The sequence below is a fragment of the Balaenoptera acutorostrata genome, chromosome 12, assembly GCF_949987535.1.
Source record: "Balaenoptera acutorostrata chromosome 12, mBalAcu1.1, whole genome shotgun sequence".
Lineage (NCBI taxonomy): Eukaryota > Metazoa > Chordata > Mammalia > Artiodactyla > Balaenopteridae > Balaenoptera > Balaenoptera acutorostrata.
In genome coordinates, this window is record NC_080075.1 from 38,465,422 (window position 1) to 38,489,149 (window position 23,728).

Below are 23,728 nucleotides of genomic sequence, written 5' to 3' on the forward strand. Positions count from 1 at the left end.
TGAGAATACCAAGTATTGGGTACCTGCTTCCTCATACCTTCTTTAAATGATCTCAGCAGATGGACTAGTTAGGAGCGCTCTCTCCTCTTTTTAACTGGACAGAGGAGAGGAAAGACCTGTAAGCCTTATTTGCATTATTTTATCAACAACCGCAAAGCTACATGCTCTTTGTAGAGAAGCACCAAAGGAAAACCTTAATTTGGAAGGATTCATTTTAAATAAAAATAGTAACTCAACAGCCCTTACTTAAGCGAAGAGAAAGGCATTTTAAAGCTAGTACATGAAAGTTTCCCCCTTGATTTCAGTATTGAATGGCTCTTACAAGGACTTCTGAAAGTTTCCCAATAGCCAGATTTTGGCTAACAGATTACATCTCTTCCTGAGAAGATGCCTGAAAGAGAAAGAGAAGCATCTGTTACAGGCAGAATGCTGCAGAGGAAGAAATGACACAGCAGTCACCTGCATTCATTTTAGAATTAAAATGACTACTGCTCAGACTTATTTGAGGCAAATAAAGGGACTCCCCTGCTCTTGATATACCTGGATTTATCCTTTGCCGCCTTTTGTCTACAGTGAATTCTAACCCAGAAAATCTCTTGAGTTAAACGCCAGACTTTGGCTGTAGGAGAGGAAGTCTCAGAGAAAGTATGCTCCAGTTGTGGAATCATCATGTTGGGCAGTGGCAACCCCACAGCAGCAGCGATCCCTCTGTTCTCTTGGCCTCCCTTCCCTATGACTCCTGCTTGACTTGTCCAGAGATAAAAAGTTGTACTGTTAAGTCTCCAAGGCATGGAACTCCCATCTTATCCCCCTAGCCTTTTTTGGAAGGGAGCCTTTTCAGGAAAAGGAGGTATGGAGAGTGGTCAGCAATTCCGGGTCCCCGTGGGTACTTGGTGCTGTTCAGAGCTGCTTCGAGATGGGGCACCAAATGAGCTGGGTGAGAAGAGTGTGCAGAACAGAGGCAGCTTGTACTGGAGAAGTGTACATGTGCAGACGTAAAAAAGTAGGTACAGGTAAAGTTTGCAGTTGTTCTCGTGGCGGGTGGGGGTAGTGTCGGGTCTCCCATAGACAACAGAAGCTAGAGCACCCTAGTCCTCAGCAGGTGCAGGGCTGAAACTGAGTAATGGGAAGCACCACAGTGAGCTTTCATCATCACTGGAAGACACCCCCCCCTCTTCCTGGCAATGGCAGCATCTCCCTTTTTCAGTTTCAGGGGCTTCTCCCAGCCTCTTATTTGTTTCACCAGCTCTTAGCTCCACAAGTGTCTAAGAAACAGCCAACTGTTAGAGCAGGAGCTCTGTACCCTAATTGGGCACTGGGGTCCAAGGACAGATGTTCTTCTCTTGGGCTGCTCTACTTACCAGGCTAATCCCCTGCACACTGGCGCTCCTGTGTGCCATTGGTGTGCTGTCGGGGATGAGGGTGCAGCCAGCCAGTGTGTCCAGAGAGGCTAAGATAGTGTCATACAGGTGATCCGCATGGCTCTCCAGCTCGCTGGGCTGCCTGGAGAGCCTCCCGAGGATGTCCTTCAACACTAACAAATGAAGTGTAAAGCAGTCAGGCCAAAGAGACAATGCAAGTCTATTTTCAAAAGAAAATATAAGGGTGTAGCACCTTATACAAGACAGGAACACGGCAATAGTTTCACAATGTCCACTTTTTTTTTTTTTTTGACAGTGACTCCCCAGGGACTGTATTGCACTGGAGGATCTATGCTGTTAACTTCTGATTAAAGCTGAGAGAATTATTTCAGTGGCTCCACTTTGGAGTTATGTAATCCACAAAAAGGCACAGAGACATAGGTGTCTGGTGACTGGAATTATCTGACTTTTGGAGATAAGACCCAGGGCACACACCCAGATCCTGTGGGGCAGAAGTCTGAAATGAAACAAAACAACATGCCAAGATTAGGACTCTGGGTCCTGCTACCAGGTCCTATCAGCTTGTTGGCTGTGGGACTGTCATTTAGCACGTATATGGGTGATCTGGTAATGTAATATGGGAATGCTTGTGAACCCTTTTTTGTGGGTCCTAAATGAACAGACTTCAAAAGAAAATTACCTGAAAGCAGGCTAAGACAAGATGGTTAGTGAGGCCAAGATTCCATCCCCTACAGGTCAAGTGTTCATTTGAGGAAGGGATGGGCTAGGTTCACAGTGCATCACCCACAGCGGGCTTGTTTTTTTCTCTTAAAAACTTTACTTCCTTTGTTAAACACAAAGGCTGCTTTTGCTTCCTGCGCCTTTATCAGCTGTGTTCACACTCTCCCTGGTTTCCTGCCACAGCTGCAACATATGCTAATAGAGGAAGGGAAAGGGGAAGCTGCATATCTGCAGAGGATACTGACGGATGGGTGGAAGAAGAACAGGGGCTGGCTGTGTTGAGATCAGCCCCTAGGGAAGCCACGTCAGTGCAGCATCGCAAAGTGCCGACCTGACAACTTTTATGAGAGCCAGCAAGGCAGGCCGAGGAATGCAGCCAGGGCACGCGGCACAGCTCACCTGGAAAGGCGAGTGGGCTGGGCTCTCCCCTCACACATTCACCAGACCTTTGCCCGGTCCTCCTGTGAGTGGTCAGTGGAATTCAGGGGACCTTTATTTTTTGAACTTTTATTTTAGAATGTTAGAACATTTGGTTGGCTCCAAATAAAAGGAAAGCTGGGGCTTCCCTGGTGGCGCAGTGGTTGAGAATCCGCCTGCCAATGCAGGGGACACGGGTTCGAGCCCTGGTCTGGGAAGATCCCACATGCCGCGGAGCGACTAGGCCCGTGAGCCACAACTGCTGAGCCTGCTCGTCTGGAGCCTGTGCTCCACCACAAGAGAGGCCGCGATAGTGAGAGGCCCGCGCACCGCGATGAAGAGTGGCCCCCGCTCGCCACATCTAGAGAAAGCCCTCGCACAGAAACGGAAGACCCAACACAGCCATAAATAAATACATAAATAAATAAATATTTTAAGAAAAGGAAAGCTGGGAACAGTGATGAAATTATCTTTCTCAGTTGAGACTTTGATGTTTTAATTGAATACATGCATACAGGGGCCTGGTTCAGCTTGATGCCAATGGGTTCTAGTTATTTGATCCAGTATAATGAGAAATTAGGGTGTGAGACAGGACCGTCAACTCATGCACCAAAGTAACTGGGTCAAAATGTTGTGAAAACCTGCCAGAGAGCCATTGGGGAGGCGTTTGGCTGGAGGCCGAGGTGGGCACGTTTTGAAGGAATTAATTTGACCTCCTGTCCCTAAAGTTATACTTGTGGCTGAGGAAGAAAGCAGGCTCTGAAGAAGCTTGAGGGGGGCGGGGGCGTGGGACGGGACGGGAGGTGTCCGTGCTCAGGCTCCACTGTCTCTGACAGCATGCGCTGGAAAGAAGAGTTGTGCCCCGAGCTGGAGAGACCCTGTGAATGTCTAGGGAAACTTGTGATTTTCACAAAACAGCCAAGTTCCTGATTATTCCAAGCAGAGGGTCGGGAGGGGCAGGGTGTCACTCTGAAATCATAGAATACCCAAAAGCCTCTCTTTTTTTTTGGCTGCGCTGTACAGCTTGTGGGATCTTAGTTCCCCAATCAGGGATCAAACCCAGGCCCACAGCAATGAAAGGGCCGAGTCTTAACCACTGGACCACCAGGGAATTCCCTAAAGCCTCTTATTTGGGCAGTAAAGTACCTCTAGACTCCTTTGGAGAGGAGGGCAAAGTGGGTTGTTATTACAGATTAAGCACTGTGAAGTATTATTGAATCAGTTTTTTTTTTTTTTTTTTTAAGGAATTCCTTATTTTTATTATTTATTTATTTATCCATTTATTTTTTTTTGGCTGTGTTGGGTCTTCGTTTCTGTGCGAGGGCTTTCTCTAGTTGCGGCAAGTGGGGGCCACTCTTCATCGCGGTGCGCGGGCCTCTCACTGTCACGGCCTCTCTTGTCGCGGAGCACAGGCTCCAGACGCGCAGGCTCAGTAATTGTGGCTCACGGGCCTAGTTGCTCCGCAGCATGTGGGATCTTCCCAGACCAGGGCTCGAACCCGTGTCCCCTGCATTGGCAGGCAGATTCTCAACCACTGCGCCACCAGGGAAGCCCTGAATCAGTTTTTAAATGAAGGTCCAAGAACCTGAAGCTTGTGAGAAGCCCACTGTTACACGTGGCCTCCAGGAAGTGTCCTGGTATTGAGCTCTTCTGTGCTGCTGTGTCTAGAGGTGCAGGAGCCTGAGCCGGGGGTCAGCGCACAGGGGCTGGGGCCAGGCTGCCACTCCTTGTGTGGCCCAAGGCAGATGCACAGCTCTGTGAAATAAGAGTAATAATAGTATCCATCTCACAGGGCTGGGATGAAACGAAAAAACTGGTATGTCAACTGCTTCAGCACACAGTATTCAAGAAAATACTGGTGTAATTACAAGTGGCAAAGGAGCCTGGCATACTGAATTTCTGCCCCAACAAAACCCAAAAAACCCTAAAAACCCTAGTGCAAGAGAACATCAGAAGAGCCAAGACAAAGGCCTCCCGCAGGCAGGGGATCACTAAGGGCTCACATAATTCACACTGGATAAGCCATGCCCTGCTGAAAACCCTTCAGTGGCTCCTTGTCCCATCAAAGCCCCTCTGCCCATTCACAGTTCTCAATCTTGGTTTTTTCTTCCCAGGGGACTTTTGGCAATGTCTGGAGATGTTCAGGGCTGTCACAACTGGGGGGATGCTGCTGGCGTCTAACGGGTAGAGGCCAGGGACGCTGCTGAACACCCTGCAGCGACAGGACGGCCCCCTCACAGCAAAGCATCGCACGGCCCAGAGCGTCAGCGGTGCTCAGGCTGAGAAACTCTGGTCTCCACCACCTCCCCACCACACACCGCCCACCACTTCTGGTCAGGAAAGCGCCACCTCGTCCCATCTCAAGCCAGTGGGGCCTGCCCACTTCTGCTTATGCTGTTTGCTTCCAGCGTAAACCCCATTTCACTCCAAAACTGAGGCAAGATACAGACAGGCTCTTTCAACACTTGGTTGTTCAGTCTTACAGGAAAATAGCGACTGCTCTGGGGGGCGGGGGGGGGAGGGCGGGTGGTCCATCAGTTCACTGCTTTAACCTAGCGTTCTCCTAGCTCATCCTATCGTATCTGCCCCCAGCAAGGTCAAGGCCAATCGTAAACCCCTGCACCCTGCACGCTGAGATGTACTCTCGAAGTCTGTGACTTTCACACCTTTCTAACCTGGGAACCCATCCTGCAAAAGGGGCTCGGGCTTAGTTTGTGCCCTGCTGTCCACTTGTCCCCTCTCATCAGTTCACTTCTTCCTTCAGTCTCTTCCTGTAGAACAGACTGACTGCTCTCAGATCCTGGAGCAAATCCCTCCCCAAACCAGAGAGGGGTCCAGCCTGCACTGCGAAAGGAAGAGAACCCTAGGGGCTCCCCGCTGTGAGCACCCTAGCCGAAAGCCAAGGACAGGACTAAAGCCAGCATTCCCATCCAGGACACCACCAAGGAAAGATAAAAGCAGAAACTAGAGAGCACCGTTCTTGCAGGCTCAATGCCTAACTTCTCAGCACCTGCAGGGCTGTGACTGCCTCATCACGTGCTTGCGGGGCCGTGATGACTCGAGGGGCTGGCAGACGGCTGTGGGAGGCTGTGGGAGTCGAAGGCAGCGGGTACGGACGGGAGGGACTCTGGCACTAGGCTCCTTCCCAGTGACAGTGTGGGTCCCGGACTTACACGGAGAGGGATTAAGCCCTCGCTTAATTCAAAACCTCAAGCGTCTCACCTGGGGTATTATCCAACAGGCACTGAAGTAGAATCTCCCCTTTCTGTATGACGCTCTCCGTCAGGGACTGGTGGTCATCTATATCTTTCTTAAATTGCTTAAAGCGTATCAAAAAAAAAGAAAAAAGAAAAATGTTTCATTACTACCATTTCGTAAAAGTTATTAAAAATGATCCCTTGTTCAGTAGCTGGATTCCCCTTTAACCCACCCAGTCTTCAGAATCCAAGTAAACAGTACCATAGTTTAACTTCACCTTCTCTGAGCCCAAGGCAAACACAGAATCAATCCTTTTTTCTGTTTACAGTTTGACAAAAGAAAAGCTTTCTTTTCCCTGGCAGAGCCTAGCTCACGAACAGCCTGGAGTCAGAGTTTCCTGCTTGTGCCACAACTCACAGGGTTCTCTTTAAACTCACAGGCCTACGAGAGTCTCAAAACACGGACCTGGTAAGTAAGAGCCACAAGAGCGACGCCTTTCACATGACCACAGGGAGCTGCTGCCTCGCCCCACATCCTCCCCTCAATGTCCTGCTTTCTGTGGACTTCAGGACATGGGAAGGCGTCAGGGAAGCTGACAGTCTCCTAAGCAGCTGATTTCTTTTCCCCTCGCAGCATCAAGCCTTGTAGCTGTTTTTGGTTTTTCCTTTAGCTGCTAAGATGTAAAGTCAAATCCATGACCACCTTTAGTACAGGGTGCAGAAACTGGCAGTTTAATTTTGAATCTACAATTTTACTTTTGGATTTACTGTATTCCTGTCTTCAGTTTTCCTTTGCCCTAATACCTATACTTATTATTTTATTCTTTAGCACTCTCTGCAGTTTATATGCTGCCAGGAACCCACTGTGTTATTAAGACAAAGTATGTAAGACAAGAGTCACAAGTGAAAATATGTGAACACAAGCGTGCATGTTTATATTAGGTCAGGGTAGCTCACACATATGCCTGAGCCAAGCCCCATTCTGTGTGGGGAGGGGCTGACAGTGTGGTCCCACTCTGTGACACGGCTGTGTGGATGACACAAGTGGGCTAGGCTTCGCTGACCTGCAGGGGTGACTCCCAGCTCAGATCTCAGCTCTACCCACAGAGCAAGATAGTTGCTTACGACCACCCTGGAAGTGGAGGTGCAGGAGGACAGAATGCGGGATAAAACGGAGGGCATGGAGCTGTTCTTCGCGACACCGGCTCTGATGGGAGCGGGGCGGGGGCACTCCAGAAGGGCCACCCAGGTAGATCCAACTAGGGCAACTTCCAGGCAATGTCCTCTCTGCACAGTGGTGGTGCCCCTGGGCCTCCCGGGGTGGGCCCTGCCCAGCTCTGCACATACTCTCCGGGGGTCCCACACAGAGGACCCTTGCTCTCGGCCTTCCTCTCCTTCCTCAAGCGTACTCTGGGAAAGGAACTCCGGCAGCCTCTCTCCATACAGCAGGAAACAGCGTTCCCACTAGGGTAGGGCAGCTGGCCCACCCAGGCAAGCCCCCCCCACCACCACCGACACAAACTTTAGTTGGCTCCAAGTTGTAAAACAAAGGCCCTCCCTCCTGCCTGGGTGTGGTGGGAGCTCTGAGTTGGGTGGTACGGCCCTGGCTCAGGCACAAGTAAATCCCACGCTCTCCTACTCAAAGAACTGTCCCAGAAAACCCTTTCTAGACTAGCATCAGGTTCAGACCACAAATACCACCTCTGCTCCTTCAGAAGAGGTGAGAAAGGCTTGGCCAACCAGACATGCTAGAAGTCAGTAGGTACTTCAGTCAAAGTTAATGATTATACTTAGGGTAACTGATTATCATCCAATTCAGAACACTTTTGAGTGAAAGGTGTCAGAGGTACAAGCTTTCAGTTATAAAATAAGTGAGTCATGGGGATGTAAGGTACAGCATGGTGACTATAATTAATAATACTGTGTTGCTTATTTTAAAGTCTCTAAGAGAACAAATCTTAAAAGTTCTCATCACACACATAAAAAATTTGTAATTATGTATGGTGATCAATGTTAATAGGCCTATTGAGGTGATCATTTTGCAATACATAAAAATATCAAATCATTATGTTATGCACATGAAAGTAATATAATATTAAACATCAGTTACACCTTAAAAAAATAAAAATCCTGTAGTGGTGGTGTGTAAATCACTTTGAACTCTACCATACAGGCTAAGAGACAAGGGTTAAAAATAACTATATCTACAATATTATGTTAATGGATACACAATATAAAGAGATGTATACTGGGACATCAAAATAAATTATGGAGGTCACGTAAAAAAAAAAATTTTTTTTTTTTTTTTTAGGATGTGCTTCTTTATTAACGTGTCAAATAACAGGATCCAGCAGCAGGTCTGGTAACTACCTAAGTTTCAAATTAGTGATGCACGTGAATGATAATTCAAGATAACTGTTTATAACTATATGTAATGTGAAATGAAAATAAGTGATTTCTGATGGTGACAGAGGTACTGCTAATACTACTGTGGCTTTTTGTCTACATTTACAGTAAAAAAAAAAAAAAAAATTATACTTCATTTACAGGTTAGTGAAAATGATTTAAAAAACTTCCCTTCCATGTTCACAGGCCCCTTTGATTCTACCTCCAGATAAATGGGGCCCCAGTTAAACACTCCGGCGCCGGCGCCTTCACATAGCCGGCGGAGTCCTGTTGTTGGCTAACTGACAGGCCGCTGCTCTGAGATGTGCTACCTCAGTCCTGCCGGGCAGCCTTTCCTTCTCTCTCCACCTTGTCCTGCCCTCACACCTCTGGTTAGTGCCGCAGCTCCCAGCTTGGACCCTTGCTTCTTGTCTGAGCTGGCAGGGAGTTGGGGCGTGGAGGTAGCTGCTTTTCAGTGCTGTGTCTTTGGCTTGAGGGAGATGACTGTCATTTTGCAAAGATTGGCAGGAGGGGGCCCAGTCATCTGTGGGACACAGGCCTCAAACGGGGAGGCTAAGGACAAGAGGCGACGTTCAGGGTGTCTTTCTACCATGAGAGCATGTCTGCACCCAGGCATGATGCCCCTTAGAGTGTGTATCTGCTCAAATACTGATAATTATGCCATAACAGCACAAACTGTCACCCAAAATACACCTGTTCTCAAGTTAACCAGAATCCACAAAGAGATTTTTTAAATAACAAAATCTAAAAAGAGGCAACCTCCACCCCCCAAAAAATACCTTCAGAAGCAAACTGGATCCTATTTTTGTTTAAATACCATCAAAATGCCTTGTGTATATTCTGGAGTCAGTACAATTGCTGCTCAGATCCTTAAATCCAGTCAGTGTTGTCCAAAAGAGCTTTCTGTGATGCTGGAAAAGTTCTGAATGCTCTGTTCAATCAACATGGTAGCCACCAGACAGATGTGATGACTGAACACTTGGAATGTGGCCAGATAACTGAAAAATCTGATCTTTAATTTTACTTCATTTCAATAGCCATGTGTGACTCATGACTTCCGAAGAGTGCAGATCTATGCCTATCAATCCCTGAGATATTTGGAAAATCACATCACAAATAACCCTGAAGTATTTTTGATTGAGGATAAATAAAATGCACTTTGTTCAAATTCTATTTGGCCTGGGAAATAACTCATACATGTTACAGTTTTTCAGCACTAAGAATTTGAAAAGAACCTCTGATTAGATTTCAGGTAAAAGTCAATGGACCACAACATACATGGCATCAGTTATTTGAACTTCTACTTTCTAATCAAGTAATTTAGCCACCGCTCTCATGAGTGAACAGTCAGATGCCAGGACCACATATTACCCGGTAAAGCTGCAGAGAAGACTTGAGGCCTGTAAGGCTGGACCTGGACGCAGTCAGGTGGTCAGCAGCGTCTGCTACATTATACAGCCAGCGGATCAGCTCTTCCAGCTGACAGCAAAATGCCTGTGTAGACAAATTAACACGTGGTGTTACACACGGAACCGCTGTTTACATTTTCAAAGGCTAAAAATACCTGGGGGAATCCCAGGATACAGACTGTGCGCCTTTCGAGAGCATTCCCCACTGAGGCGTTGTCTCCTCTCTCCTCCATGCCTGTCCCCACCCCGTGACTCCAGACCTCCGCCAGGGCAATAAGAAGAGCGCACCTGGTTCTGTGGCCCCCCCAGTCTGAGAAAGTCCAGCCCCGCAGGCAGGGACAGAGGAGCTCAGGTGAGGGCAGGTTCGGGGACAGCCCAGAAGGGGCCTGCCTGGCACAGAGACCAGTTCCTGGGTCAGCACTACCGCCAACTCTAAAACTGCTCCCGGGGAAAACGTGGACGGAAAATACGTGACCATGATCGTGACTGACCTGATCCTATGCCTGAAAACGACTGAATTAAAACTGCTTGTCCCTGTTCTGCTCCCACCCGCCCAGGGAGCTGGGGCCCTAGACTCCTGCCACCCACTCATCAGGGGTGGCTGTGACCCAAGCACTTCACCCCACGGTCTCTCTCAATCTTTCATCACAAAGGAGGGCACACGCTAACACCTGTCCTACCTGCTCCACCGTACAAATAAAGTCATCCACGGGACATCGGGGGGCAGGTTAAAGCCCTTCTGTGATGTCGCTATTGGGGACACAGCCCTCGGGCCGGCTGCCCTGCTGCCGTGTGGACACAGCACCTGGGCGCTCAGCCGGAAGGCGGGCCGTGGGCTCTCCGAGTGTGTGTACAGCCACGCTCCAAACATCCTTATGTCAGGGACTACGCAAAGCGCTCGACATGAATTACTTCATTTAATCCACACGACAGTCCCACAGAGGCAAAGCTCCCCATTCTACAAACGAGCAAACTGAAGAGACTGAGCCGAAATTCACATCTGCCTGATGCCGACAACCCTATTCCACGGAGCACCAGCTCCACCTCCTGGGAGTCTCAGGTGGTCCGCAAGAGAAGGTTCAGTGACCAAGAAGCCTAGGAAATGGTGCATCTGATACCTCCAACCCTGCAGTTACACCGCCTTATCAAACTGAAGCTCTGAGAAGTCCTTCGGCGAAGAAACACTTCCACTGAGCCCGTATTTCCTGAAGGCATCTGAGCACAGGTCCTTCCTGTGCAGAGTACCCGTTAATCCTCAAGGTCAAGTGCCTCGCGGAGCAGCCTGAATAGTGTTAGCAGCTCAGGCTCCAGCCCTTGCTAACTGTGCACGGGTAGGTTACCTCATGTCTCACTGCCTTTTTCTCCAACTGTGATATGAGAACGCCAGTAGAAAGTCATGAGGATTAGACAGGAGAAGGTGCAATACAGTGCCTGGCGCATAAGTACTCAGTGTCACTAGGTTTTATTATGAGGTTAGTGGGCTGGGGGAAGACAGACAGCTCCTCTGAAATGCTGAGTTTACCTTCACACACTGCACGAGCGACTCTTTTCCCTGCTCTCCTCCTCTCCTGGGAGGCTGCCCTTTGGCATCTGGATCCGAGAATGCCCGCTGGTCCAACATCGCCGGCAAGGAGGCGCGTGTTCTCAGCAGTCCAGAGGAGACGCCCAGGGCCTGGCTGCTCACCAGACCGCCCTCTCCCGCTGAGCCCCTTGCACGGACGAAGGAGCGCAGCAAACAGTGGTTGTGGTCCTCAGGGCTTCGGGACCCTCTGAGGGCAGCCCCAAAGGGAAGCTGGCTTTGGCTGGAGTCCGACGGGAGGGAAGCTGGCCCATCACTGTCTGACACGTCCAGGGATCCCTGCCCTTCGGCAGCATCAGTGGGCAGGGGCACCAAGCTGGGAATGCAACCCAGATACGAAACCAAGCTAGACACCTGCGTCAGCCGAGAGGGCAGGGCCAGATACTCGTCATCACTTTCCACCTCCTCTTGTGGTTTCCATCCAGACTCCGTGCAGGCGAAGCGCCCGATACCCTGGCTGGCCCCCTTCTCCCTTTCCAGCCTGGGTGAGGGCCACCCTCTGCCCCGTGTTCTCAGGTGGGGAGAGCCCAGCTCAAGGTGCTTGCCCACAGGTGGCCAGTGCTTCATGCCCCTCAGGGTTGGCTCTCTGCTCTCCCAAGGAGTGTCCCTACTGCCTGGGGCTCTGGGGGTAGAGGCAATGGGGCTACAAGATGCCAACCCCACACTGCCCTGCTTCTGCGGTACTCCAGAGGGCCACCGCTTAGAGATCGGCTCTCTGGGCCCTGAGAACGGCAGGGCAGCGGCCTCTGCTGGTGGGCAACTGTGCGAGACATTAGTGGGTGACTTCAGAGTGCTTGCTGGGGAGACGGAGAAGCTATCCAGGTCTACGCCTGAGTCCTGCAGGACAGGCTCAGCCAGCACGCGGCTGTCAAGGTGTTTTGGGAGCTGAGGCCCGGGCCTGAGGGGGTAAGTATAGTCCAGCAGGTCTTCATACTCTTTATTCGGGCTCCAGAGCGGGGAGTGGCGGTCAGGGGAGGGAGGCAGGGAATCCGGCAGCACGCAGGCCCAGTACTCGGCCTGGAAGGAGAGGCGCCTCCTGCCCAGCCCGGGAGCATCGCCCCCTGAGGACACTGGCTGGGGCGACCACTGGAACCGAGGCCCCAGCCCCACCACCGAGGGGGCCGACGGCGGCACAGCCAGCTCCAGGGAGGAGGAGACCTTGGCAAGGGAGCAACTCTGAGGCTCCGCCTTCTCCTGGTGACCCTGGAGGCTGCTGCCCGGGGATGAGGCAGAGACGCTGCAGCTGGAAGACTGAGGCGCAGTGGCACCTGGGCTCACGGCGGACCTCCACCTTGACGGGAACGGGCACCCCGAGACGTGAGACTGCGGGCTGCGGGCTAGCACCTGCGGCGACTCCACTGGGGACGGGTCATTGTCAGCGTCGGCATCATGTCCTGAGCAAAGAGCGGTGGTTCTGGGAATGGTGCGAGTCTGAGGTAGCTCCTCTGAGGCAGAAAGCCTAGTCTCCTCCATCTGCAGTGACAGGAGGGAAGGAAAAGGTGAAAATAAGCACATCAAATTTCTTCCCTCAATGACAAGTTGGCGCTTTTCTCTGGGGACCCAGATGATACTGAGGAAAGGTCTTGAAAGGAAGAGCCTGCTACCCGGTGCAAGAATCAGACAGAGTGTGCTGCTGGCGGCCGGAGACGCAGCCTGCTACCCGGTGCAAGAATCAGACAGAGTGTGCTGCTGGCGGCCGGAGACGCAGCCTGCTCCGGGGAGCAGACTGCCTGCCCCGAGCTGATCCCACCCCCCGTCCCTTCCGAAGTCCCCTCCGCAGATGCCTAGTTCGCGAGCGAGCAGAACTCAAGGAGCACTGTCGTGCTGAAGTTGGAACACACTGCCTAACCTTTGAGAAGCGTGTCCTGGGCGGGCAGAACCTCAACCGTGCTGTCGCTGACGGGACTCGCATCCAAACCCGGCAGTCAGGCAGCCCACCTGGCTCAGCTCACGCCCAGCGGTGACGCGTGGCAAAATGAGTCATCCGCCTCAGCCTCTTCACTTCAGGTTTTTAACATGCTCGGTGAAGAGGCTGCCCCCAAGGCGGGCAGGACAGCACAGAGGTTAAGGGCACGGGCTTTGGAACCAGACAGACCTGAGGCCAGGCCCCAGCTGCCAGCTTCCAGATGTACGACTTTGAGCCTCACTTATCTCACCTGTAAAACGGGGGTAGTGGTAGGACCGCTTCCTCAGGAAATGCAGATTAAATGAGCTCAAGGGTGAAAAGCACAGGGTGAGAGCTCAACAAACAGCAGTGTTACAATAGCACCAGACCCGCACTCAGGAAACAGCCCATTTCTGCATTTGTTCACGTGCTGCCAGCCTCACTGAATCTGACTCAGGTACCCAAGCCTTGCACCGCCCCTAGCCCCCAGGCAGGTGGGCCTAGCCTCTGTTTTCTCCCAGACAGTCAGCTCAGCACCTCCTCCCAAGATGGGGCTCTGGGGGCAGCATGTGGCGGTCAATGCCACAATGACACGGAAGAGATCAAAGCCGTTCCCATGAAAGGCCTTGGCAAGCAGAACATAACAGGACGTAGAGATGGGAGGGACAGGTCCATCAGGTAACCTTCCCGACTATACTGAGGGCCTGAAAGATCCAGTCATTTGCCTGAGGTCACAGACACAGGCAGGACTCCATGCTCCACGTGACTCCCATCAGGCGAAGCTGCCCTGTCATCAGGGAGGCCCCCAAAATTCTCCTTGCCCAGAGATGGTGCTGCCCACCATAGGGGCTCTAAGGTACTGCCAGGTTCCCTGGGTCCCAAGGGGATACAGTCTAAGAGCCCTCAGGAGCCCACAGCCCCAGACCCTCCTTTCCCACATCTCCTCAGGGGCCCTGTAAAGCCTACACATCACCGAGTCAAAAACAGGACATGGCTCCCCCTGTCAGGGCTCCCCTGGCCTAGCCCTCTGGACAGTAGGTCTTGGCCATAGCGTCCCTGATCCTCAAAAGGTCACCAGTCACACTCTTGAGGAACAGAAGATGCTGTGGACAGAGCCCCCTGCTGGCCCCAAGGCCCAACTCTCCATGTGAAGCTGTAAAACAGAAATCATCACACCCAAGCTCCCCGACTTCCCCACCTCGTATGGAGGCTGGGAAAGCGTGTAAGATGCTGACACAGTGCTGGAAGGTACTCTCAGAGGACAGCTTTAGGTGAAGCTACAGCCCCACTTGCCTCAGCCCCTACCTGGCTTCTCACGGAGTGCAAATCTCCAGTCCCCAGGCTGGCAGGGGGAAGCAGAGAACTGAGAGCCGGCTTAGACCCACCCGCTGCCGGCTCCCTGCTGGCCCCGTTGGCCTGCGGCTGGCAGGCTCCCGAGGGGCCAGGGCCAGCCCCACCGTGACAGGCAGGGTGCCCCTGGGCACCCCCGACAGCGGAGGCAGGCCCCCCCTCGGCTTCCAGGTGGGGCAGCTGCTCCCTGTGCGAAGGTCCTGCAGGATCCGGCTCCTGCTCCGGGCAGCTCCACCCCCCAGGGCACGGGGCTTTCGCGTCCGCGGCTGCCTCTGCCTTTTCTTCTCCCAGGGCCATCGAGATGTTCCTAGATCAGGGCTCTGCTGAAGCTTCAGCTCCCTACAAAATGGGAAGGGGAGAGAAAAAGAGAAGCTTTCTGCATCTACAGCTAAGAAACCTTGTTTTTTTACATTTTAATGATTAAGACAAACACTTTTTTGTCCAAAAGAGCAAATGATGGCTCCCTCCTCGAAGGAAAACAGAGGTCTGGCTTTTCCTCAGCTCCAGACCCGTCCACAGGGGACACGGGAGCACGTCACTGTGTCCTCTGCTGTTGCGTGCCTGGCAGCAGTCCCAGCAGCAGGTGCCAGGAGGCTCAGTGCAGGCCCCGATCAGAGTCAAGGTCTGTCCTGCCTCAAGTCGCCTTTCCGCCCCTGTCGCTTTGGCCTAGCCCCGCTGGGGAAGGGGCCTGGCCTGGGCCCTCCCTGCGCCAGCCTTCAGCAGTTGTCGTGGCAACACACCCGGCGGCAGGCGGCTCCAGGCCACGGCAGCCGAGAGGCAGCCTCGCACCCACACCCGGCCTGTGGGGCTCCAAGATGGCCCGTGACCGGAGGCAGCGGCAGCTCTCCTCCTGCTGAGTGGGTTACAGGTAACCGGCGACTGAGGGAACCGTGGAAATCCAGCTGGTAACAACGGCAACGGTCACGCCGTGTGCGTGCACGTGACAGTGAGAGAGAAGCACACCGGGCAGGCGGCGGGCAGGTGGGGCGGGGGGGGGGGGGACGGGCAGTGTACCAGGGTGAGCACTCGGGGCGAGAGAAGGAACAATCTGGGAGCTGGATCTGAAAACAGAACCGTTCCAACAGGAGCTTCAGGGACCACAGAGGGAGACCCCCCAGCCTGAGTGTGCAGGCAGGGGCTCTGCCAGGAGCCCTGACCAGATGGGGTGGGACAAAAAACGGGCAGGAAGAGAACTCCAGGAGGATCTGGACAGGGAGGTGAGGGAAGCGCAAGTGCCCGGGATTTGGGCGGCCGCCTGGAATGCACCGAGTCAACCTCAAAGCTAAAACCTGGCCAGAAACAGCCCCACGTCCTCAGAGACGAGAAGGCGGGTGACGGCAAGAGGAGGCACCAGTGGCAGCAGGGAAGCCTGAGAGGGCAGAGGAGGCTGGGGCCGCGGGCTCATCCTGCTGGGCCCTCACACTGGGAACCACCACTGGTGCGGACCGTGTGCCCGGAAAACAAGAGTGTCCTGCCCTGCCTGCCTGGCGAGGCTCCAGACAATCAGAGGCGAGCCTAGAGCACAACACACGTCACACGCACTCTCATCTCCTTCTCACGGCCAGCAGCACGCGCGCAGGGGCTAATCAGAAGAATGACTGTCTTGAAACGGTCACACGTGGTTCAAATATAAAATACACTGCACATGTAAGTCTCCCTCCAGCCCTGCCCCATTCCTAAAACGAGCCAGGGCATGCGGGGCATGACGACAGCGCCTGTGCACAGTGCATGCTGAGTGTCAGCTAGTGTTTGGGGGGGAGGGGCGGAACCAGTGCAGAAAGTCACCTTGCAAGGAACGAAGGAGTCCAACAGAGGAAGAAAAAGCAGGTATTTTTTCATATAAATCAAGCAAAATGCTTACCACTACATACTCCCACAAAAACAGGTAAATAGTCTAATTAAAGTTGTGTGTGTTTCTCATCTCTTGATTGTATATGCAGACAAACACAAAAATCTACTTCATCCTTCCCCCTCTTTTTACATGAAAGTAGCAAACTGTACAGGACATGCTGTTCAGAACCTTGCTTTTCTTTCTTCTTTTTTTTTAAATGAAATATCGGGCTTCCCTGGTGGCACAGTGGTTGAGAGTCTGCCTGCCAATGCAGGGGACACAGGTTCGAGCCCTGGTCTGGGAAGATCCCACATGCCGCGGAGCAACTGGGCCCGTGAGCCACAACTACTGAGCCCGCGCATCTGGAGTCTGTGCTCCGCAACAAGAGAGGCCACGATAGTGACAGGCCCGCGCACCGCGATGAAGAGTGGCCCCCACTCACCGCAACTGGAGAAATCCCTCGCACAGAAACGAAGACCCAGCACAGCCAAAAATAAATAAATAAATAAAATATGGTATGAAGTTAAAAAAAAAAAAAAGAAATATCTTGGAGATCTTTCCTTAGCAATAAACAGACAGCGCTCTCTTTTTCTTAACCGCTGCCCAGCACTGTACTCCACTGTAAGGATGCACGCCAGTGTGTTCCACCGGTCCCCTACTGGTGGGTATTCACGTTAGATCCAACCTTTTGCTACTACACACAACGCTGTGTGAACCACATACACACACCACTGCACGCGTGCTAGCACACCCACAGCGCCAACAGTCAGAAGGAGAACTGCTGAGGCGAAGGGGGCCCGCACGCGTACTTCTGGCATATGTTCTACCTCCACCGGGTGGCATCAATTTATACTCCCACCGGTGGCCTGAGAGAGTGCCAGCTTCCCGCAGAAGGCAGGTCCTCCTATCCTCATTTCACAGAGGGGGAAACCTCTCAGAGAGAGTCAAATCCAGGCCTGTGTGACTCCAGGACCCAAGCTCTTTATGAACTGGGGAACAAGTTACAAACAGACAGACACACAAAGCAGAAGAGGGGAGAGGCGGGTACAGGGACACAGAGACGAGGGACCAAGTCCTGCCGAGAACGACTTTCATGGCGCCACATCCTCACCTAGTGGCTATTTAAGAAACTGCACATGAAGACGATTCAGGCAAACTGTGTTCTCACAATTACAGGAATAAGCTGAGCCCACAAGCTGGAAATATTAGGGTGACGGCTGAACCTAGCCTGCAGCCCCCAATTTCTACTTCTTGCTCCACCTCTAGAAATTCTCTCAGTGGCCAGAGCTGGGCCATGATGGGTGGCTAATACCCCTTTTACTCTCCTAGTCCCCTCCCCCTCCACTAAAGCGTGTGGTCATAAGACAGGACTGGAATAAGATGATGCTGGGGCAAAAGAGGGGTGCAAACAAATGATCTCTGCCTTTGTTTTAATGATGTATTTTTGATTTGTCTTGTCTGGATCGCGTTATTCAAAAAAGAAGGTATCCATTCATTCTGGGGGTGAGTGGTGAGCTAGAATTATAAGCTATGCAGGAGATATACCTCTCGATAACTTTCAAGTATACATACAAACCTGAACTAGGTTAACACTGTCGCCAGAGGCCCTTCAGCAACCAGGAAAGAAGGTCTGAAATTCAGTGACTTTCATGGAAATGGTACTTCTGAAGAGACAGATTATAGGTGGTTATTTTCTCAGTCTGGATACGCAGTCCCTTCATAATCTTACGTATTAATCTGCCTAACAAATCATGCTGTATTTTTCCTGTGCCACAGGAGTTTTATATGAGAACTAAGACAGATTCATGTGAAAGAAAAAAAGTCCATGAGTGTTCATTCCAAATTCTATGTAAAGTACTACAGAATACAAAGAAAAGAGAAATCAACTGGGAGCAAGATAATCAGGGGAAACTCCCTGAAGTAATGACTGCTGAATACATCAATCATGTCGAAGAAAACATCAGCTTAGCAAATGTATAAGCTCTGGATTTCTAGGGCTCAACTCTGTCTGCATCTGTCAGGTGGGCATCTGTAATACTGCATGAAAGTCCAGTCCTCGTTTCCATAGATCCTAGATTTTACACATCATCATTCCATCTAACCCTCTGAGGGTGAGGGTGGAGATGGGGATTCTGCTTGAACCCTTCCAGTGAGAGACAGCTTACTCCTTTCCTAAACACCCAATGGACTGCTCAGATGAAAACAACCTGCCATGCTGTCAGTAGCTTCAAACAACCTACTACTCTACGTGGGTCCTCCCTGCTCTCTGATCACACATTTTACAGTGTTTCTGGAGGCTAGCAGCTCCTTGGTGGGCAGAGGCCTCAGTCAGCCTCCTTCCTAACCAGGAAGCAACAGGAGATTGAACAGAGTGACTGGAGAGCTCTGAGCACAGACAATGAACAATGAATTCAAGCCTCCCATCTGAGAAAGGTCTGCACACACCAGTTCAGCCCGGTGCTTGGCCAAACCAAGCGACAAGACAAATAAGCTTCAGGATGTTCTAGGGACCACCTGGAGTTTGGTATTAAAATTCTCCATTAGTTTCCAGGACCTGCAGAGACCGTATGACCTACGAGATATAATTAGGAGTTATGTAGGCGTGGCTTACTCTTGCCCTACAGTAGAAGTATGGGGTCACACTAACTGGGTAAGCGTGGACTCCTGACACTTCCCGGTACCTGCTGCACCACCCTCGTGCAGGCCTGTCACAGCTACCAGGACTTCCTCCCACTTGCTCCTGTCCAGGATGGAGAACACAGGACTGGGAGGTGTGCATGTGTGTGTGGCGGGGGGGCGGGGGTGGTGATGCCCCTCTCTTAACCATTCAAATGTACAAATGATCGACTTAGGGAGCAATCCTCCTCTGATCAAAAAGACTTTCCCCACGATTCTGTAAATCACAAGCTCCCCTTCCAAACAATCTGATTAATACCAACTCCGCCCAGGAAGCTGGGCTCTGGTCAGGGCCTGTCTCTGCAGCCAAGTGCACAGACAGCACCTGTACCAGCCACGGAGGCCAGGCGCTGCCTGACAGAGCCAGCCCTACCAGTTCAGGGGCCAAAGCCTTGAAGCTCCGTGCTGCTTCTGCAGGAGGCCACAGGTGTCAGTGGTCACGGCATGCACACACAGTGGCAGAATCTGGCCAGAGAAGCAGACAAAGAGGCTCTCAATGCCACTCTTTCTCTAGGAACATAAAGCTACCCACAAGGAAAGGGGGCCAGTGGGGAGGACCCAGCACTGTCAGGTTGCTGGAAGGCTTCTGGGGGAACGAGATGGACAGCACCAGTCCAGGCATGGGAGGCAGCATGAAAGCGGGTAAAGACTTATGCAGGGGAGGCCAACAAAAGGGGCAGTCACAAGAGGGCCAGGCCCGCCTCGGGGGGTGGGGGTGGGGTGCCGGGAACACTGTGGCGGGAGGTTTGAGACTGGGAGGCGGACCTGCCGCCGTTCCACCTGCTCCTTCCTTGGAGGTACGAGCCCTGCAGCCCCTCAGTCCTCCAACACTGGCCCTGTCTTTCCCTGTGGGGCAGGTCACCCCGAGTGTTCTGTTCCCCTCCTTGGCAGGTGAAAGCAAGCAAAATGAAAAGGGAGAACAGGCTCAAAGCTATGAAGGGGTAGACTTATCTCCCACAGCTTGGCAATAGGTCGACGCCGTCTTCAGGATCCTTGGCCCCAGTAGCCCCTTTCCTTCCCCGCCAATGGGGCAGCTTCCTTACCTTTTGCTTGGAGTCAAAGAGTCCTCCAGGGCCCTAGGAGGCACACTGGGTCCCTCTAATAAAGTGGTGGGAAGGCTGCCACCAGACTGCTCTCCCCTCCTTTCACACTCGCACTCAATAGCTGGCTGACTGGGGCTGCAGAGAACCTCCCAGCAAGGCCAGTCTTCTAACTTGTCATGAGAGGTCTTTAGATGACCTTTAAAGAGGTGCAACTGTCACATCTACAAGGATTTTAGCTGAGCTTCCAGCCACCCCTCCCCTCAACCCCAAGCTCTATGGCCTCCTCAGCAGTCAGTAGATTGTTGCCATCCAACAAAGCTCGAAGTATGAGGATGATGGGGACTGAACATGTCAATCAACTGGACACTGTTCCCACCAAAGAGCAAGGCCGAAAAACAGCTGCCCTGTAACAAAAATCTTTCCTACTGTCTGAAGAAGCTGGCCCTGGACCACATGGCCGCAGTTCCACAGGCCATTGCTTTTACTGTACTGACAGTTTTCCGTGAGTCTGTTGGGCTACATCGTATGAAGATTGATAAGAATCTTACTGATTTTCTGGAGATACTATTAAGAACACTTCTCTTTGGAGAAGAATTCTCAGGTCTCAGTAATAGAAACAGCTGTTTCACTGAGTAGCCAGTTTGTTTTTACTTTATATAGGTACTGGTAAAACTGGCTCCAAAAAATATTCTCCTCTTTGCTCTTGCTGCTTGGAAGCTCAGAACCAAATCAGTAGTCCCACCCAAGTAAAATGTATAGCACAGAGAGGCACTCACCTTTTGTACTTATCTTTGATTTCTCTTAATTTTCTTTTACCCTATCTGCCTCAATCACTTTTATTAAAAATCTTGTTACACTGAAACTATTTTGGAAAGATTCCTCAAATCATTTTTGGAACAAAATAGAGGAACTGTTAAAAACAGAAGGAAAAAAACCCCCAACAACTCCTAAATCCAAGACTTCATCTCAATACCAGAAGGAAACAAAGCCTGTTTACCAGTACATCTAAAAAGCAAATGTAGATACTTATGTTAGTACCTTTCTACTCAAAGTCCACAGAAAAGCAGCATATGCAGCACCTCAGAGCCTGTTGGGAATGCAGATTCTCAGGCACTACCCCAGAGCTTTGGGATCAGAATCAGCATTTTAGCAAGCTCTCGAGGTGGTTGGTAAGCACAGTAATGTTTCAGAACCACCAGGTTAGTAAGCCTGTTTCAGCGCCCTGAAAGGGAACTATGATGGCTTTACAACCATTCATCAAGCGCCTACTTAGGCGAGGCATACAAAAGAAGGAAACTTATGGTCCTTGTCCTTAAGGTCTTTCCAACAGGACACTAGAAAAAGCTCACACCTTGTGGCCAGGTTTTTAATGGTTAATTATAGAATGTCACAACTGGAAGGGCATCTTCAGAAAAAACAGTATTCCCTAGAACGGATTCAAGATTCATGTGACTACACTAAAAGCAGAATCAGAGACCAGAATTCTCCTGAGATAGTTATAAGTGAGAAGAGGTACGGTCTTTGTTTTGGGGACTCCAAATAATTTGAGAAACTGACATGCCAAGGGGACCTACAGCTGGAAGGAAATGGACAACTTAACCTGTTTCCTGTGACCAGAAAGTGGTACAGGAAAACCTGGAAGTGAGGCAACATCCTCCTAGGGGATGTATGTGCCACCTCAAGGTCTGGCAAATAGTTTTAGAGCTACCAGAAGACTTCTTCCACTTTTCACAGTGTTTGTGAACAACTTTAAAGATAGGAGACAGTTTTTAAGGGAGAACAGATTTAAGTTAAAAGGAGAGAAGCCACTCAAGTCCGCCTCCATCTGAACCAACATTTTTGTCAGCCGTTATCAGCCCCCATCTCCTCTGTTTTCACATGACCATTTTGAGTAACAGACCACATGAAGAGTGCATCAAATACTACTGTACTACTTGGCCAAACTGTTATTTGGCACTCCATCAATCTCCAGTGGGTAGAGGTACTCTAAATGCATAAACAAGTAATCTTCCATGGAATACTTTTACAGCAGGGGGGGGGGGCGGAGTCTGGAATGGCTTAAGGGATTTTTTAAAATCAAGGAACAGATAAGGACCAAGAGGCAGAGAGAACCTGAAGGATCAAATACTATACAGATATTTAGCACTAGTGAATCTGTTCAAGTACGTTTATTTTTATCCTAACAACTGCTAACAGCTACTGAACATTTTCTTTGCGCCAGGAACTATGCTAAACACTTTATGTCAATATTTTACTTAAACCTCAGAAATAATGGAGTAGGACCTATTGTCACTCCCACTTTATAGAGACCGAGGCATACAGAAGTTAAATAACTTGTCCATAGAGTTAGTAACATGGCGGAGCTAAAGTCTGATTTGACTTGAGAGCCAGAGCTCAACTGTCTCCCTCGCCTGTAAGAATAATTGGGCCGAGTTAAAGGAATTAAAGTTTTTATTTTGTCAACTTTTGACTACACTGCTGATTTTTTGTTTTCTTTTGGCTTCCTTCAATCACTGAGTGCCTTCTATGTTCCAAGAACTGTGCTACGAGCTGGGGAAACCACAATACAGTGTGATGTATAAAATCAGAGGCTATGGAAGGCTGTGCAAAGGAGGGAGCGATTATCAGTTGCGGGGTAGGGCAAGGGCTTTAAAAAGCTTTCCAGAAGACATGAAACCTGAATTGTTTGCTCTTTTCTGTACCGGGTGGCCCAGAACTGATCGACCCAGGTAGTGGAGGGAACAAGGATGAGAAGGGGTGACCTCTACCTCTTTTAACCAAGCCCTGTATCGTTGACTACTTGACCCAACACATTTTGTCATGCATTTTAACGATACCCTTTACACCCTAGGTCCAGGAACGTAAGGGTATTTATGAATGCCATCTATCTTCCTGCCCGCCTTCCCCCACCCACTCCAATGAATTCCCAGTGAGGTCCAAATTGCTCTGGCACTGGCAGGTTTCCGCTCATTTTTATTACAAACAATACACCGAACCCAACCTAATAATTAAAAGGGCATGAAAGAGGTTTTGGACTTGTGCCCCTAGGCTGAGAACCGTTCTAGCGATGACAGTTGGAAAGGGTGGCCCCTTCAGGAAAAAAAAGTGAGACAAATTGCTTTTTCCCCTCGGCAGCGGGGCTGCTGCAGTCAAGGTGACCAGAAGGCATCGTTCGTCTCCATCTTAACAGTGGTAATGATCCTGAGCGGGTGAGAGAGGGTCTCTGCGGTAGACCAGATACGGGAGCAGCGCGGGCCCCTAACTCCCGGGGAACCTGGGCCCAGCGAGCGCGCAGTGTAAACAAGACACGCCCAGGGCGAGGCCGCGAGGGAAAGTGAGTCCCCAGCAGCCGAGACAGCCCCGCGGCGCAGCTGCTCCGACCGGAGGATGCGCGGACACGCGCGCTCTCGCGGCCCGGCCTCGCCGCGCTCAGGCTTTTCCAACGCCGGCCTCCCACCTCCGCGCCTAGACTCCCGGCCGCTAACCTCACCCGCCGTTTGGACTGCAAAATGGAGTCTCAGGCACGAGGCGCCCCCGCCTCCGCGAAGCCTCTGCGCCCTTCCAGGCGGGGGACGCGAGGCCCAGCGGCCAGCCCGGCCCGCCTCCGCAGACCCCGAGACCGCAGGGCAGAAGGGGCCGGGCCAAAGCCCCCTGCGCCGCGGACCCCCGAACCCCGCGCCCGTACGCCGACAGCTACATACCGCGCCTCAAACCCTTCGGACTCCCGGACCGGGCCGTGGGCGAAAGCAGCCGCACGCAGCGGCCCCGAAACGGGATTCCTAGGTGGACACTGCCGCCCTCCCGCCGGAGTCCTGAAGGCCTGGGGCGGGACC

General features: G+C 51.5%; 1 protein-coding gene across 5 annotated transcripts; it reads right to left on the reverse strand.

Annotated features, from left to right (window-relative positions):
- Positions 1–198: 198 nt before the first annotated feature.
- On the reverse strand, positions 199–23,728 carry CEP68 (centrosomal protein 68). Of its 5 annotated transcripts, XM_007189747.2 has the most exons (7): positions 23,597–23,728; positions 14,301–14,684; positions 11,054–12,583; positions 9,494–9,616; positions 5,742–5,838; positions 1,362–1,534; positions 199–391 (listed from the first exon to the last, which is right to left on the reverse strand). In XM_007189747.2, exons 2-7 carry the CDS (start codon positions 14,640–14,642, stop codon positions 368–370), a joined length of 2,289 nt encoding a protein of 762 aa, XP_007189809.2. In that variant the 5' UTR covers positions 14,643–14,684; positions 23,597–23,728; the 3' UTR covers positions 199–367. The 5 variants fall into 5 exon arrangements, with proteins under 5 accessions (XP_007189809.2, XP_007189814.2, XP_007189812.2 ...); XM_007189752.2 differs by lacking the exon at positions 14,301–14,684 and having other exon boundaries at positions 23,597–23,717; XM_007189750.2 differs by lacking the exons at positions 14,301–14,684; positions 23,597–23,728 and adding an exon at positions 12,960–14,293.